General features: G+C 46.2%; 1 protein-coding gene and 1 long non-coding RNA gene across 4 annotated transcripts in view; one reads left to right on the top strand and one right to left on the bottom strand.

Annotated features, from left to right (window-relative positions):
- The window catches only part of LOC130846643 (uncharacterized), a 172,635-nt gene that overhangs the window by 90,322 nt on the left and 66,068 nt on the right, over positions 1-16,245 (top strand). The window lies entirely within an intron of this gene.
- Positions 7,571-16,245, bottom strand: part of NPAS3 (neuronal PAS domain protein 3) — an 854,881-nt gene continuing 846,206 nt past the window's right edge. For 2 of the 3 annotated variants that reach the window (XM_057725005.1, XM_057725006.1), the window contains 3 exons: positions 14,354-14,501; positions 10,813-10,937; positions 7,571-8,946 (listed from right to left, as the gene is read on the bottom strand). In XM_057725005.1, coding sequence (XP_057580988.1) covers positions 7,571-8,946; positions 10,813-10,937; positions 14,354-14,501 — 1,649 coding nt within the window. The remainder of the gene's footprint in view (positions 8,947-10,812; positions 10,938-14,353; positions 14,502-16,245) is intronic. The other variant, XM_057725007.1, reaches the window with a different exon arrangement.

Raw genomic sequence — 16,245 nt, forward strand, 5'->3', positions numbered from 1 at the left:
GAGCATCACCTGGGTCACTCCTATTGGTACATCTCATGACTGCCAGTAGAGAAATGAACAGAACAAAAAACAACTGTGCTCTGTCCCCAGGGAAGGACAGGACAATCATACACTAATCGCTTTGATTTTGGCCCATGAAAGGAGATAAAAGAGGTCCGCTCATTTTCAGAAAGTTGATGGTTTGGCCTCATGATTTTTACTTGACTTTCAAGTGGATGATTTTACACGTACATATCAGGGGTCCTGGCATCTCACCCCAGTTCTGCTCCTGTAAAATGGCTGATACAGCAGTTTCTCAAATTCTTTCAATTTCCTTCTCGTTGTTTTTTCCGTGCCTCAGTTTATTTACAGCAGAGTAGCCCACTGGGAATTTGCTATGGCTGCTTTTACCCCAAGGTCCAGCGTTCTATAAATGCTGGGGCCAGGCCTCTCCTCTCCGGCAGGACTGGGCAGAATCATCTCAGAGGGCACTCAGAGTACAATGAAAATGAGCCATGCTTTCACAGGGACAGTCCTAGAGTATAATGAAAATGAGCCATGCTTTCACAGGGACAGTCCTAGAGTACAATGAAAATGAGCCATGCTTTCACAGGGACAGTCCTTTGCTCACCTTCCACGCCTAGGGAACAAGGGAACTTCTTTCCTTAAACTGCTCTTCCCCTAAGCACATGCTAGTATTACATGAGGGCTTTATATATGTAGGAAGTAGGAGACCTACCTTATCAAAAGTTTGTGAAAAGAACAAGGTGTTCTACTTGACTAGAGGCTCAAGGTGAAATAACAATTTGGTTTGGCTGCTAAGAAGTGACTTTGGTTTCAGACTGTTTTAATTAAAAACTCAGAGTCCTGAGTAAGAGATGTAATAGGACTTTTAGCCCAGGCAGGCACCAGATAACATCTGGAGCTCTGCGGCTGGTCCAGGGTGCCACGTTTTAAACAGGGCCATTATGGGTTGAATTGTGTCCTCCAAAGAGTTTATGTACTAACCCAGCATGTGACCTTAATTCCATTTGCTTCTCAGGGTAGGGTCATTGCAGATGTAATTAGTTAAGACGAGGTCATAGTAGATTGGGGTGGGCCCTTAATCCAATATGACTGGTGTCCTTATTGGAAGAGGAGAGACACACACAGTGGATGGAACTCCATGTGAAGATGCAGAGGTACACAGGGAGAAGATGGCCATGTGATGGTGGAGGCAGAGATCAGAGTGATGCATCCAGGAGTGCCCAGGATTGCTGGTCCCCACCAGAAGCGAGGAGAGAAGCAATGAGCAGATGCTCCAGCAGAGCCTTTCAGAAGGAATCAACCTTTGTGGCACCTTGAATTTAGACATCTGGTCTCCAGAATTGGCAGAGAATAAATTTCTGGTGTTTTGAGCCACCTAGTTTGTGGTAGTAAGGCAGCCTTAGGCAACCAGTATGGGGGCCTTGACAAATTATGTTGCACCCAGGTGAGGGTGATGAGGATGGTGAAGGGACCTGCCACAATGCCACTGGGGGAACAATGGAAAGAACAGGGGACAGTTAACCTAGAGATTTCCTGAAACTCTGATATCCATCTTCATGTATTTGAAAGCCACCTCAGATGGCACAGGGTTGAGATCTAGTCCATTTAACTCCAGAGGGAAGATTTCAGTTCAACTCCTTCTAAAAATGTTAGCAATTCAATAGGGGGCTAGAGAGACCCTCACGACTAGAATTAAGGAGACGTGATTTCTGTACGAGAGAGTCTCTCTCGGGTGCTCAGAGTCTCTGGATGATGAGTGAGTTTAGACAGCTCACTGCTCATCTGTGAGGGTACACTGTTACAGCACCTTCTTGTGAATCTAAGCTCCGTTTGTCTAGCTGTCCGTGGGCTACGATGCCAAAGCTTACTAAGCCAGTTACTTACTGCTTGGGCTCTTTCTTCTTCCTCCTTTCTCTTTTCATAGTACCTTATTGCTGAATATAGAATAAATAGTATTGTGGACACACACACATCCTCCAACCAACATTTCTTAACGGCCAACTCTGTGCTGGTCATATGGACGACCCAAGAAGGCAGGAATGAATGAACTTGCTGCTTTATCCATTCTGCCATTCCTTTCTCAGTGGAAACTCAAGCCATCCTGCCAAACCACATGGACATTTCTTGTGGGATCTCTGCCTCTTGACAAGTCACGTTTCATTTTCATTTTTCCACGTGTCCTCATCCATCAGTATTTAGTAGATCTTCACTGAGCCAAGACTATTCATAAATCATTGAGCTAGGCACTGTAGGGGGACATGAAGATGAACAAGCCATGATTTATGCCTGTGGCGATCTTTACCAGGTCAGCCCCACCCCCTTCATAATGGTTTCCTAGGAGACACAGAAAAGCAGAAGCATCTAAGGGTGTTATCTCACCTCAGCATCCCAGAAATACTCCCTAAGCCTGCTGGCTGTTGTCATTTTTTGGGAATCGTGCTCCTGAACAAGGTTTGCCTTTTTTCACTACATGATAGGAAGCATTAGCAAAGGTATTCTTCCTATTGTCCGAAGTCCTTCACTCTTTCTAATTTTTGAACCTGGATAACAATCTTCTTGGCTTGAACAGACTATCTTCTGGGCTTGAAAATATACATTATTTCTTACCTTCAATGCAATGCATAGGCCAAGTTGGTTTTAAATTGTTTTAAACATGCTCAACATAAATATGCTTCCTCTAGGAGTAGGCGAAGATGGGTAAGAGTTATAGTCCAAAAGGACTCAGACCAGGTTCTTCGCGCTCAACTGCATACATACCTTCCCCCTTGTGCTGCCTGCTACTTTATTTAAAGGTTTGTTGTTGTTGTTCCTCATTGCCAAGTAAATATCGTTATCAGCCAGGAAGGAGAAGAGATGCAGAGAGCTGGCCTTTGGTCCCTGTTCCCCCCATCACCTGCAGACTGAACCCTTGACAAAGTGACTTGCTGCCAGGCTGGTGAGGGAGCAGCCCCAGGGCTGGGGAAGTGGCAGGGCTGCCCACCTGTCAGTGGTCTCTGCCCAGAGCTCACTCCCTCTCTTTCTGGCTAAGAGGTGTTCTTTATTTCATTAGTGACATATTTTAGCATTGATGGGTACAAATAAAGGACAGGAAACTTGATGCTAAGGAGGCCTTGAGCGTGGGTAGGAATCCAGGATTTCTGCCACTTCTACGGCAGAAGCTCCAATATCGTGAGGATTTCAACTCACACGTCACCGTGTCTGGCTTTCCTTTTTCAAACCCCAGCTGTAACTCCCTCCAGATCACAGGGCTGAAGGGGTGTCCATAATTAAAGTGTTACGGCTAGCCAACACTGTCACTGAACCAACAGAGGGTCAGCCGTCTGCCTTGGTAGCCCCTCCCCCACGCAGCGCTCTGGAAGCCAGGGCTAGGAGGCAGCTCCATCAGCACCTTCAGAGAGCGTGCCTGGGGCGGGCTGGCTGCAGCACGCCCTGTCATCTGTTCAGTCTGCGTGTCTAGCTTCAGCAATTTGTTTGCGTCTCAGTCTTGCTCTACTATATCCTTCCGACTCTCGAGCGAAAGAGGAAGGTACATTTTGGCAAAGTAGCCGAGAACCCAGTTCTGTATTCTCAGTCGCCCTTTTTTAATTTCTAGTTTCTAAGTACTTATTTCCAGGGACCCATAAAGGGCCTAGTGGAGGGATCTCAGGCCCTGCCACCAAAACCGCGTTTCCATATCCACCAGTCTGAAGCAATCCTCCATTAACCAGAAGTATCCTCAAACTGGCAAATGTCATCAAAGACGTGACTACAGGTGTGAGCTTTTGGACAAAGCGCTTGCCTTTTCTTTCCGCTCAACCCATTCGTCTTCACTTTCTGGAGAGCAGAGACTTAGCAGGTGACCCACCTGAAACCCTAACTTTGAGAGAGCGGCTGAAGTTTTCCCTCTTTATTTGCTGATGTTTTTGAGTTAGTCCGCTGACCTGCCTCAAAACGGGACAGGCTGGATGCTGACCTACCCAGTAACACAGCACAATCATGACTTGCTTGGCTTCTCTGGAGAAAGAAAATATGTATTTAGTATAAAGAGAAGATATAAGCAATGGAACAGCTGGTTATACATTAGAGCTCGTAATAAATGAAAATATCAAATGCATTTTAAATGATTAATGTATGAAAACTGTCATCACTTACTGTGCATTTATCAAGACAAAAAATGCACACTTCCCATAGTGGTTAATGTCACAGGCCTGCTGTTCAGCTTTGCTAATATGTACAATAATGCTCATATGACAATGAGTTGGGGTAGCTGAAAATTCAGGATGGTGGCAAGTTTGGTGTAGTATTTGGATTAGCATCTTAATCTGTGCCTTGTCAGCCTCATTGGTACACAAGCTATACATTTTGTCCAAAACTAGCAAAAATATGGATGCTTTAAATTTTTTTCTTTTTTTTTTTAAATTAAGAATAATGACCAAGGTACCTGCTTAAACAAATACTACCAGCATTCATTAGTTAGGATGGTTACATGTAAAAGAAATGATGCCAGATAGTAACAAATCCAAGAGAAGTTTATTATGAAAATGGCACCTGCAGATGAAAAATTAAGTTACATAAAGACAACCATGTATGTGACATGTATGAGAATCTACAAAAGTATAAAAAGAACCCTGTTGTAAATGAAGTATGTACATTTCTGATTTGCAGCATTATCAATGGTCAATGAAAAAAAAATGTTTCAAAATAAGCCAGGCACTCAGGAAGTTAGGTCCGGTTAGCTTCACACAAAACAAATGTACCATAGCTGTCACTTTGTAACGTTTTAATTTTTTTATATATATATTGTAGAGTTGGTAACACTGCTAAGATTTTTACGAACAGAATATCCCTTTCCCCATTATTCAGCTACTTGGCACCAGTCTCCTCATAAAAGTTTTCATATATTTGTACAAGAAATAGTTAAAAACACAGACACAGTCTTCACAGGTAATGAAGTGTTTTTTTTTTTTTTTTCATTTTGTAATTTTAACACTATGGATTTAGACAGCAGCTGTGATTATCTGTTAGTTTAAATCACCAGAAATCATTTTGACACAACACAGAAACATTTATAAAAGGAAAAAAAAAAAAAAAAAAACAGCTGTCTAGCTGTTCTTTGTAGCTGATAGGTGCGTTCCTTTGATTGTTCGATAGCTAGAGTAGAGCTTCCAAAATTAATCTTTAAATTTCGTGATTGGCCTTCTTCACTTTCTAAACCTACTCAAATCCTTCAAGTAAGTGCTCACTATTAAATTTTGTGGCATTAAACTTCGTTTTTGTTACTATTCCACAGTGTTTTGGGCCCAACTCATGGCATCAAAGGGCCTGGAGGAATCCACTCAACACAGTGATATTCAAAGGACAGCCGAGTTACCGTATTAGCATTGCACACATAAACAAATATATATGACAATTCTATAGTCCATCCCACCCTCCCCTTTTGTTTTTAAAAAATGTTGGTTGACCTTTGAAATAATTTTCTGTCTCACTGGTAAATTGCTTTATATATTGCTCCATCAGCCAACCTGGAAGGAAACCAAAGAAAAGCACCCACTGCTTATAGGTAGAGCACAAGGGATTCTGGGAATGTTAACAACTGAGGCTATATGGCATCATTTTATTTCATATATCTGAGCGTTATTCTTCAGTGCTTCGTGCGGCACTCCAGAAGAAAGAGTCGTGCCCAGAATTCCGTTGTGGGAAAAAATGGCTCCATCAACCTTGAGCTAGTTAAGAGTCTTTTTATCTCTGAGAACGAAAAGATTTTGGAGAAGTTGGGTGGAGGGGAGACAAGGCAGGAAAAGGCGAGACGAGAGAGAAGGAAAGAAAGGGGAGAGGTTGGGAGAATATACACCAGCAAAGCAAGAGCAGGAGTCTTAAAAAAGTGAAACGGAAGATTCACAGACAGTAGAAGCAGCATAGGGTGACGTTACAGAGGAAGGCCACCACACAAAAATCACTAACCCCCAAGAATCACTGATTCACTAGGACTGCAGGAATGGGACTGTACCACTCCGGACTAGAGATAGAGCACAGAGAAGACAAAGGACAAAACAACTACGTTAGCTTAGTATATACTGCATATAGAAACACACATTGAAACTGCAATGGACTGACAGCCAAGGACACGTACACAGTGCACACGTTACAGTTCTCACATCTGTTATTAGATGCCTTAACAAACAGCTGCCAAAAATGGAGTGGAAGAAGAATTTATACTTGACAGTCATTTGGAGTGTTTGACACTACACTGATTTCTGGCAACAAAGACAAAATAGATATTTTTTTCTTTTTCTTTTTCTTTTTTTTTTCTTTTTTTTCTTTTAAACTTAATGTGCAGTTTTCAGTTGCAGTTATCTGTTTGAAGCTTATTTTAACCCATTCTTTAGTTTTAAACCTTATTGGTTCCAACCTAGAAATAAAAGAACCAAAGGGGGAAAAAAAATCCATCAAATCAGTCCCCCAAAATACAACCTTCCTTTTTTTTTTAGCAAGAAATGAAAAAAATCAAAAACATGTTAAATATTTCTTCCTTCTTTTACTCCAAAGTGTTATTGAAGTTGCAAAAATTAGCCTCAGTTAGACTGAGAAAAGGAAAGAAAAAAAGCTCAACAAAAGGCAGTATGTACCTAAACTGCTCCTCAAATCAGTTTGATTGAGTTTTCCAAAAGCCCTTTTAAAAAGGGCTTTCGACCCATTAAATTTAATGTGAGGCTATGTTTGTTAGTTGGGAGGTAAAAAATTTTAAGTCCTGCAGCAAACGTTAATGAGGGCTTTGTCTTAACTAACCAAGGAGACTGCAGCAACGGACTCCAGACCAGGACAGAACACATTTTTTTTTTCCCAAAACCCAGCCCAGGAGCTGCATTTTGTATGAAGACATTACAGATTAATAAATGATAGCACCATGGTTTTAGAAATTAAGTTAATGTTTCAGTAATTAACATTTAGTCCAACTTTTTTTTTTAAACATTCTAGTCACAGGCCAGAAATTAAGTTTAAGAACCCAAATTATTTTTATGTGCAAGTAAGAAAATCTTAAAATCTTAACCATAAAAAGAGAATTAAATTCTGCATAAAATTCTAAAATACTATCCCCCTATTTTCAAAGGAATTAGGAACAAAAGCAAAAACACCACCCCATTTCATTTGACTTAGTCAAACAGGGCACATTGTTTATGCTTGTCTCTTTCCATCTTGATCATATCAAGATCTTTACGAAGAACACCCAATGGTTATCACTTGAGAAATCTCTTGACCACAAGACTGAGTATTCTATGGCAGAGGCATATACACATTAAAGACATCTTAATAAAGATGCAAAGGAAAGCAAAACAACCCAACACACATCTCGGAAGAAGACAAAATGGCAGGCAACTGGTCGTCTGACCCTCTGAAGGCCAAAAATAAACATATCTTTACAGGAAAGAATGAGTCCAGTGAAAGAAAGAAAGAAGGGATGGAACGGGGACTGTCGTGGGGAGAGAAGATGCTGACCTGCTCGAATTCAAAGTGCTAGAATCAAAGGTCTAAACGAAAACGCCGACGATGCCTCCGGGCGGAGCCCCGGGCCGCGCTGGGCGGCGGCTCAGTCCTCCTTGCGCTCCAGAGTCTGTGCCGCGTGGATGCCGTTGCTGTAGACGGGGAAGGGCAGCGTGGAGAAGAGTCCCTCGGCCGTGGTGAACACGTTGCCGGCGGGCATCTGCGTCAGGCTGGCCGCGCTCACGGCGCCGCCGAACGGTCCCGACATGTTGAGCCGGTGCACGTGGTGGTAGAGCATCTCCATGGGCGTCTTGGGGTCGAGGCCGAAGCCCGGGCTGTTAACGTCCACGAAGTTAACAGCGTGCGCGTTGGGCAGCAGGTTGCCTTGCATGGCCAGGGTCACCTCGGCGGGCGCGTAGCGGATGGTGCCCGTGGTGTAGACCCTCTGCGCGGCCGTGCTGGTGGCCGCCAGGGTCCCGGTCACCCTGTGCACCAGCGGGAGCACGACGTTGCCCGCCTGCAACCTCTGCAGCGCCTCCAGGTCCCCAGTGTACAGCAAGGAGTTGGACGCACCGGGGCCGCCCCCGGCGCTCCCGCTGCCGCCGCCGCTCCCGCCTCCGGGGTGCTTGTCCCGCGGGGACGCCGACAGCGGGGGCGACAGCGGGTCGGAGGCGACGGGGGCCAAGGTCGTGGGGGCCGAGGTGCCGAACTGAGTCTTGCGGGCGGCGGCGGCGGCGGCGACCGCGCCGTCGGCGCCGGGCGGGGTGAGGACCGAGTCGGGGATGGCCACGTGCAGCCCCCCGGCGCCCGCGCCGCCCGGCGGGGACGGGAAGTGCTCGGAGCTGGGGGGCTTGGTCATGCTGTAGGGCGACTCGTTCCGGGAGATCTCCCGGTTGGGCGGGTAGTTCCAGATGCTGCTGTCGTTGTCGAAGTTGATGGGTTCCGAGATCTCCGTCTTGATCTTGAGCACCGAGGCACTGCTGGGGGAGGACAGCCGCCGCGGGGGCTCCACCAGGCCCGCGTCCAGGCCGCCGGGGCTCGACGCGCTGGACAGGCGCCGGCGGCTGGCGCTGCCGCCCTTCTGCCGTTTCCGCCTCTTCTTGCGCTTCTGGTGCTTGCTGGACGCCTGCGCGCCCGCCTCGCCCGCGCTGTCCGAGTCCTTGGCGCTGTCCGAGGACAGCGACTCGCAGTTCTGCAGCCGCAGGTCCGACTCGCTCTCCACGTAGCGCTCGACCTTGATCTGCATGGGGCCCAGCGCGCCGAAGCCGCCGCCGTCCTCGGCCGCCTTGGGGTTCTCGAAGTCCGAGTGCTCGAAGCTGTCGTCGCTGTCGCGGCTGTCCGGGTTGCTGGAGCTGTGGCCGTCGTCGTTGCAGTTCCTGTCGTTGTCGCACGTGTTGCCCGACTTCTTGCGGTCGGGCTCCGGGTCTTCGCTGTTCTCGGACTGGTTCCCCTTCTCGTCGGACTTGGAGTTCTCATTGTCCTCTGCGTGGGGCCGGCGGCGGCGGCGGGCGGGCGGGGAGAGGAGACACAGCAGACACCGCGTTAGCAGGGGGAGACCCATCTGTCACCCGAGGGGGCGGGGAGGGGAGGGCGACGGTGGGGATGTCTTGCCCCATCCTGAGCTGCTCCACCGCCTTGGTTACTTAAAGCCTGGGCTTTCGCTCTCTGGAGGACCTAGGTTAGCGGGGCCCTGACTCACAAAGCGTGGTGCCTGGACCCGCAGCACTGGCATCACCTGGAAGCTTGTTACAAATGCAGAACCCCAGGCTTCCACCCAGACCTACTGAATCAGATTCTTCATTTAAGCAGGACCCCCAGGTGATTCTCAGGCACGTTAACGTTTGAGAACTTCTGCAAAAATACTCAGGGAATCAGAGTAAATAACCTGGAATAAGGTGTCAGTGACACAGAAAAATGATGATTTGCAAGGTGACTTTCCAGAGAGGTCTGCACCTTCTACTGGCAAATATTTGCTCATTACTGAAAACCACACTCTCTATTCCCAGTTATTTTTCCCTAGAGCTCTGAATACCATCTGATTTATTGTATGTTTTATTTTTGTTTCTGTCTCTTCCCCCAACTGGAATATAAGCTCCACAGGGCAGGGAATTTTTGTCTTTTTTGTTCACTGCTATATACTATATAAATAAGGAGCAGAAATGGTCTGTTCTAGAACTCTGCCCTAGTAAAGAACTGTCAAATGAATGCAGTTTAGGAGTCAGGAAAACAGTCAAGATCCTCCTTGCCTCCTCCTGCCTCCCTGAAGCTGAGCCTGGAGTAGAGGGATCTGTGTTTACAAGAGCAGGTTCCCCAAGGATGGGGGTTGGGGGGGGGGGCTTGTCATCTGGCACATTTCAGGGAGGACAGATTTTCTCAGTAATATAACCTCAGAACATTTAGGGAGGATGCTGATTTTATGCGTCTAATGTGATGCGTTTGGATGGCAGCCTGGATTAGAACCTTGGGCAAATCATGTAACTACTCTGGCCTTCATTTATTTAGCAGAAAAGTTTGGGTTAGAAGAGACTGAGGATTTTTTTGCAGCTGTAAATTCTGTGAGTTATGTGCCTCCTGGATCCACGTGTGTCTGCGGAAGGGGACTAGGGATTGGAGGAAAAGTTACTTTTTATATGAATTTTTCTGTGCTCCAAAGAACTACTCAAAGCCTGCTTCCCAAAATAACTAGGAATGGGAAAGCATGGATCTGTTTAGCATAGACTGAGAAAATGAGTAACAGTCCAGCACCCAGAAAGAGTCATTTGCTATGCCATGAAGTATCTTGCTTTAGAGGTTCAATCCCAGCTTGGTGAGGCTGTGAATATTTGGGGCTCACAGTCATGGTCCGTCTTGAAGCAACAGAGATAGCCCTGCTGTCTGCTTCTGGTAAAGAGGTTGGAGCTAGCTATGGGGTTAGGGCAGGGCTTCTTCTGTATGGAGGGCTGGAATTAAGTGATGGCTAAATCAATCAATCTCTCTGTATATTTGTGTAAATATATTTATATACTATTATATATCTATGTGTATGAACACATATCACAACAGGTATGTATATGTATATATTTATACATATTTACATGTGTGTATACATTTATATAACACCACATACATAAATGTATGTATTGTACATATGTGCACACACATATATAGTGTGTACATATGTATGTAGTGGTATAGAAGTATATGTACATATGTGTGTTGAGAAAGCCTCAGTAATAACTTGATGTGACGTATGTCTCTGTATAAACTTTGACCCGTTGCTTCCTTTGGATGACGTTCCTTTGGCCGTTGCCCACCCCTCATGTTTGGAAAGGCAAGCCATAACTGCAGAACATGGAGAAGGTGTAATACCTGTAATACCTGAGGTGTCTTTAGAGTCTGACTCAGAGTCGGAGGTCTCCGAGGATTCTGAGGTTTTCTCCGGCAGGTGGGGGAGCTGTGCGATGTCCATTGGCGTGTCCTTGTACTCGGGGTTGCTGTGGGGGAGGGAGGCGTTCATCAGGAGTGCAGATACCCATTCTGGATGGCTTGCTTTCGACCATCTTCTTCCCACTTCCTTGCCCCAAACTTTTGGAGTTTCGAGAGTTGAAAGACTAAACATGAAATCACGTCTCAGCTCACCGCGGGACTTTGACGGAAGCTTGGATTGCCTGCGCTGGGGTACAGGTGCACCTTGCTACAGTGATTGAATACCCGAATGCTACACGAAAGCCACTAAAAAGCTTTTAAATCATCAGGTACCATTGGGGGTCAGGCAACTGTGCTGCTTGACGTTCCTGCCCGTGTCACACCTGGGGGAAGGGAGGATCAGCGAAGTACCCTCAACAATTCATTCCCCTGCCTCCTGGTGTGCCCTGTCTTCTCCTGGCTCCTAATGAGTCCGTGGCTTCGGGACCCTTGTGTTGGCTCCTTGATGGAGCTTCTCAGCGGTTCAGATGGCTCTAAGGCTACGGTGGGGGTGGAGAGGGGGGCAGAGCCCTCAGCGCCTAATGATCTGACAGACGCACAGGTGCACCTTGGGCTGCATGCATGATGGCTACTGAACTGTCAACACACCCATTACAATCACATTTTCATCGTCTCATGTGGTGTACACCTGTGGTTTGTTAGCTGGAGATCTGATTGCAGTGGGGAGAGTCCCAGTGTGAAAGAGGCCCTAACAGAATGGATCTAACCCCATTTGCACAAAAGTGCTTCATTTTTGTTCCATTTTTAATTCAGAATCAAGCCTTTTCTGGAAAAGGGAGTGTGTTCGGTCAGTTTGAGTTAGCTAGCTTCTAGAAATGCCACTCCAAGGCCAGCCAGGTGTACGAGCAGTATAGGCTACTGTAACCTGAAGGCACTAGGAAAGCCTCTTGCCTCCAAATGGAAAATGCGTCTTCTTTCCTGGTCAGCCAGAGACCTACCATAGGTGATTACTGACTCACTGGCTAATTTCTAGTGAAATTCCTATATCAAAGAGCCACTGTTTCAGTAACTACTCTAAAACTGCAAATATCCCAGGGGGGTTAATTCCTTCAGATAAATTATCAGGCATTTAATCCTTAGTGTGAATTAGTGTCAGCAGCAGAGCTTTCTCTAGATGATCAGATGAGCCCAATGGTGGGGAGGTAGCCTTAGCCCTTCTGCAGTCTCTGTAATTCCGCCGTGCCTTGTGAGGGCACGGGAAGAAGACTGGAGCAACAGTCATTTCAGAACAGGGACCTGCAAGCCTGGATGGGGCCCAGAAGTGAGGAGTTCTGGCCAGGAAGAGGGAACATGAAAATATTGCTCAGGGAGGAACAAAGGACAGCAATGTGGGAGAGAAAACCCAACTTCAATAGCTGCTATCTGGCCAAGGCCAAGGCCTTTCTTACTAGACCTGCAGCCTGGAGAAGTGATCCTGATGACCGGCAGACCTGGGGGAGCGTCCTCTGGCAAAGCTCATCTACATCAGTCTCCTTTGGTCCAGATGCCATGGGGGTTGACAAGTCACTTGTCATCCAACTCAGCCTTTTATTATTGAACCCAGGGCAGGTCTTCTGAAACAGGTCTGCCGAAACAGGTCTGGCATTGAGGCTCCTTTTGCCTGAAGGCTGGTCTTTGGTACCCAAACTGCTTCCTTCCCCTCCATATGGAAGTAGGTGGGCAAGGAGCACCAAATGCTCATGAGCTGCTACCATGTGATCCTAGGCTAGACCAACAGTGCTGATCCGAAGTAGCACCGGCTGACTTCTTACCCCTCCTCACTCCGTCCGTTTGGGGGCAGAGTAGGAAGTCATGACGCGGATGCGGCAGTAAGAAAGATCCAGATGGGAAGAAATCTCCCTGAATGAGATGAACAACCATAGGGATTACTTTAGTGCCCTAGGCTTCAGCAGCCTGGGGGGCAGACATCCTCTAGTCTATGGTGCTCTGTTACTAATATCTAATTTTTAATAATACTGGGTCTCCTTGGCACAATACCATTTTTGTCTAGCCAATGTATGTCAGAGCCACAGTACCTTATTCTGTTTTCTCTCTGGCATGTGAGTTTTTATAACCTTCTGCATTACATAGAGCCACTGTTCCGTAAACCTCTAAGTAAAAGAATTCCCTGATAGCAGAACCCGTTTTGAGCATATCACAAACACAGAGGATAGTCTGCATGAAAAGCAGGCTTTGGAGAAAGCCCCGTTAAATACCCACACTTTTACCTTTAGAGAGAATTAATGTTGAATGGAAGAGGTCAAACATGGGAAAAGAACGTAGATGAATGCAGACTCTTCTAAGTGGTGCACATTAAAGCCCTCTCTAGGGTAATGATCACTCGTGTCTGACGGATACACTATTGGGAGCAAGCACATTCGTGCCTTCAAGTCATAGCCAGCGGATGCGGACACACTCTGTGGAGGGTCCGTGTGCTGACGAGCCACGGCCGTCGGCATCTCAGTCTCAAAGAAAAGTGGGGTTGGGGTACTCCCTGTCCAGATTATCAGTCAAAGGGCAACAACTCCCACTGATAAGACCTACTGGAAGCTTTCCTCCTCAGACCACATGTGGGCCCTGCTTGGTGGCTTTAGGCCAAGAGACGCCAAAGACTGAAATGACAGTGATGGGAGGGAGCCAGGCTGAGCATTTGGGTAGCTTCATGTCAGGATTGGTGGAGGACCTCCCAGAAAGCTTGTCGCCAGACGCAGACCATCCAGGCTACTTGTCTTGGTTACTTTGGTGCTCGTCTGAACCCACAGGCGGCAAGCAGATGAGGAAGGAGAGAGGGATGGTGCTGCACACTGGAATTCAGGAGGCTGTTGAGCTTGGCCGCATTAATGGATATAAATTTGAGGATGCATTAAAACAGCGGTCACACTTGCCTGAGATCACAGAGCAGGCAAAAGAAGACTGCCTTCATTTTTACACTGAAATTGTCTTGATTCCGGCAAAGCGACTGCCTTTGCTTACCAAAACTTGAATGCCTGGGGAATCCAACACTATGTAATATGCTGAAGGCTTCAAAGGGATGGGATACAGACGGAACATAATGAATGCTGCCACTTCTTCCCCATCCCCTTTGCACAATTTTCATGAGAGTTGGAGTGCATGAGGATGTGGGGGAGAAGAAGATGCTTTTCGCCTGCTTCCACTGTAGGCAAAAGTCTCTGTTCTTTTTCTGGCCTGAACATTTGTGGGGAAACCAAAGCAACTTCTGCAGAGCTGCCTAAATGTTGGCAAACCAAGAAGTATCGAACATTTCAGAAACCTGCCCCGGAAATCCCTACTGACATAGCTTTGATCTTTTCCCATTTCTTTGAATCTTGTGAAAAGAAAAGCAGAATTTCATATAATTCCACACAAGATACTGTCAAAAGATAATACATGTCAGCTATTCACTCTTGAGCTGTAGAAGGAAATGCAAAAGAATTCAAAAATATACCTCAGAAGATAATTCACCCAGATGATATTCTTCTCATTTGCGTTCTTGGCATTAATGGCTATGGTGGCACTAGACTGTATCCAAATATAGCCTCCATTCTTCTGCATCCAACGATAGTACTTTGTCACACACTGGCCCTTATTCAGCACTGGTGAACAAAACAAAACAGAACAGAAGGCGTTTGCATCTTAAGACTGGGAGGAAATGGTTATCACCTCTGCAAACTCTGAAGTTTAGAAAGGGGAGGTCCTGCACCGAGCCAGCGGTGCCTCTCTCTATGCTTAATGTGGGAAGCCATCAGTAGGACAAATAAAACCACCAATTCAGTGGAGCGGCAGCGCCGGAGCTAGGGTTACTAGCGTCTGTAGCAAGACTTTATGCCATTGTGGGCAGCCATGGTGTGAAAGGAAGGATAGCAGGACTACAAACCTTTTCGGCTCACAGAACACCTAATGTGGTGTGGATATTGTCAATGGGCTTGACGCCAGATGGGAGCAAAGGCAAATGTGGATGTGATTTATTCATAGCTTTGAGGTAGCCCCCTTTGTGATTCTGGATATCTGAAAGGTTCCAATGATGCTTTTCCCCTCCGTCTTTGATCGTTTCACCTCAGCGCCAACAGTATCCACCCGTGTCCTTATACATTGGTTCCTTTTGATCTTGTCGAACAGAATTTATAGTATGAACTAAATCTACTTTGGTCAGTCAGGGGAGATTCTGGTGAGAATTTGCTGAACGTTCGAACAAAATACATTCCCTCACCAAGTCAGAGAGAAATACTGGCCTAAGGGAGGCACAGGATTGACTTGGCTAGAGCCAAACAGAGTGACAGCTCCACACAGACTCTGAAATATGGTCCCAAATGAAGGAGCAAGTAAAAACAATCAGTAATGTGAAACGGTGCCATTAAATACCCACGGAAAGAGAGCTTTAAAATGCAGATGTTAAAAATGATACTTTAACCAAAATCTTGCCAAGTTGAAATGGATTTGATTTGTATCTGGGTACTCCCAAGCCAGTAAAAGAGGGAAAGTGCAGTAAATCAGCCCCTGAAATAAAGTGCTATGGATGGGAAGGGTTTAAAAGGATGCCGGAAACGTGCACAATGTGCTGTTATCACTTGGATACGAATTGCAGCCACTCGACACCCCCGACAGCGCGCCAGCTGGCCAGCCACTAGAGGGCAGTGTGCACTCATCCACGCTGCCCACTTTTGGCATGTCCTTGTCTCCGTCTGCTAAAATGAAAAACCTCTAACTGCTGTAATAAATTTGGCTAAATTAGCTGCTAAATGGTTATCTCAAGTAATATGTATTTGCATTAATCATCTTGCTCTAAACCAGAACAAGCCAGAGTCCTAAAGACGTAGTAAATTCATATTGTCCATTTAATTATGGCTAATAAGTGCTTCATATACAATAGTTTCATGAAGTACATTTTGATTTTTTTGGGAGGAGGGTGGATGGGTGAAGGGAAGTCACTTTGGAAAAGAGCTGTGTTCAAGGCTGTGGAAGCTCTTCCCATCGTGTCTGAGCCATTCTTCCTGGCTCTGAAAGTGGTCAAACATCAAACCTCCACATGTTTTATCCATAAACATACAAACATCAATGCTTTTCTCCCATTCTCCTTTTTTTCTTTTGTCTCACAATACACCAAATGGATGGTTGTAAAATTTAATACTTATGTCTTAACGGTTGCTTGAAAAAGCCTTGCTTTGATGAGTGCTTCAAAGAGTGGTGAGTTCTATTCAGAAACTATTCCACAGTTTAGGGTATTTTTAAAACGCGGAACTGTCACCTTCTCTTGGTGACGAGGCTCCACAGGTAGGATTGTACAGTACTTTTGTAGCCAATTGCAAGTTCTGCCATTCTGCATGCATGGCTTCCCCGGCT

The sequence above is a fragment of the Hippopotamus amphibius genome, chromosome 2, assembly GCF_030028045.1.
Source record: "Hippopotamus amphibius kiboko isolate mHipAmp2 chromosome 2, mHipAmp2.hap2, whole genome shotgun sequence".
NCBI classification, from domain to species: Eukaryota; Metazoa; Chordata; class Mammalia; order Artiodactyla; family Hippopotamidae; genus Hippopotamus; species Hippopotamus amphibius.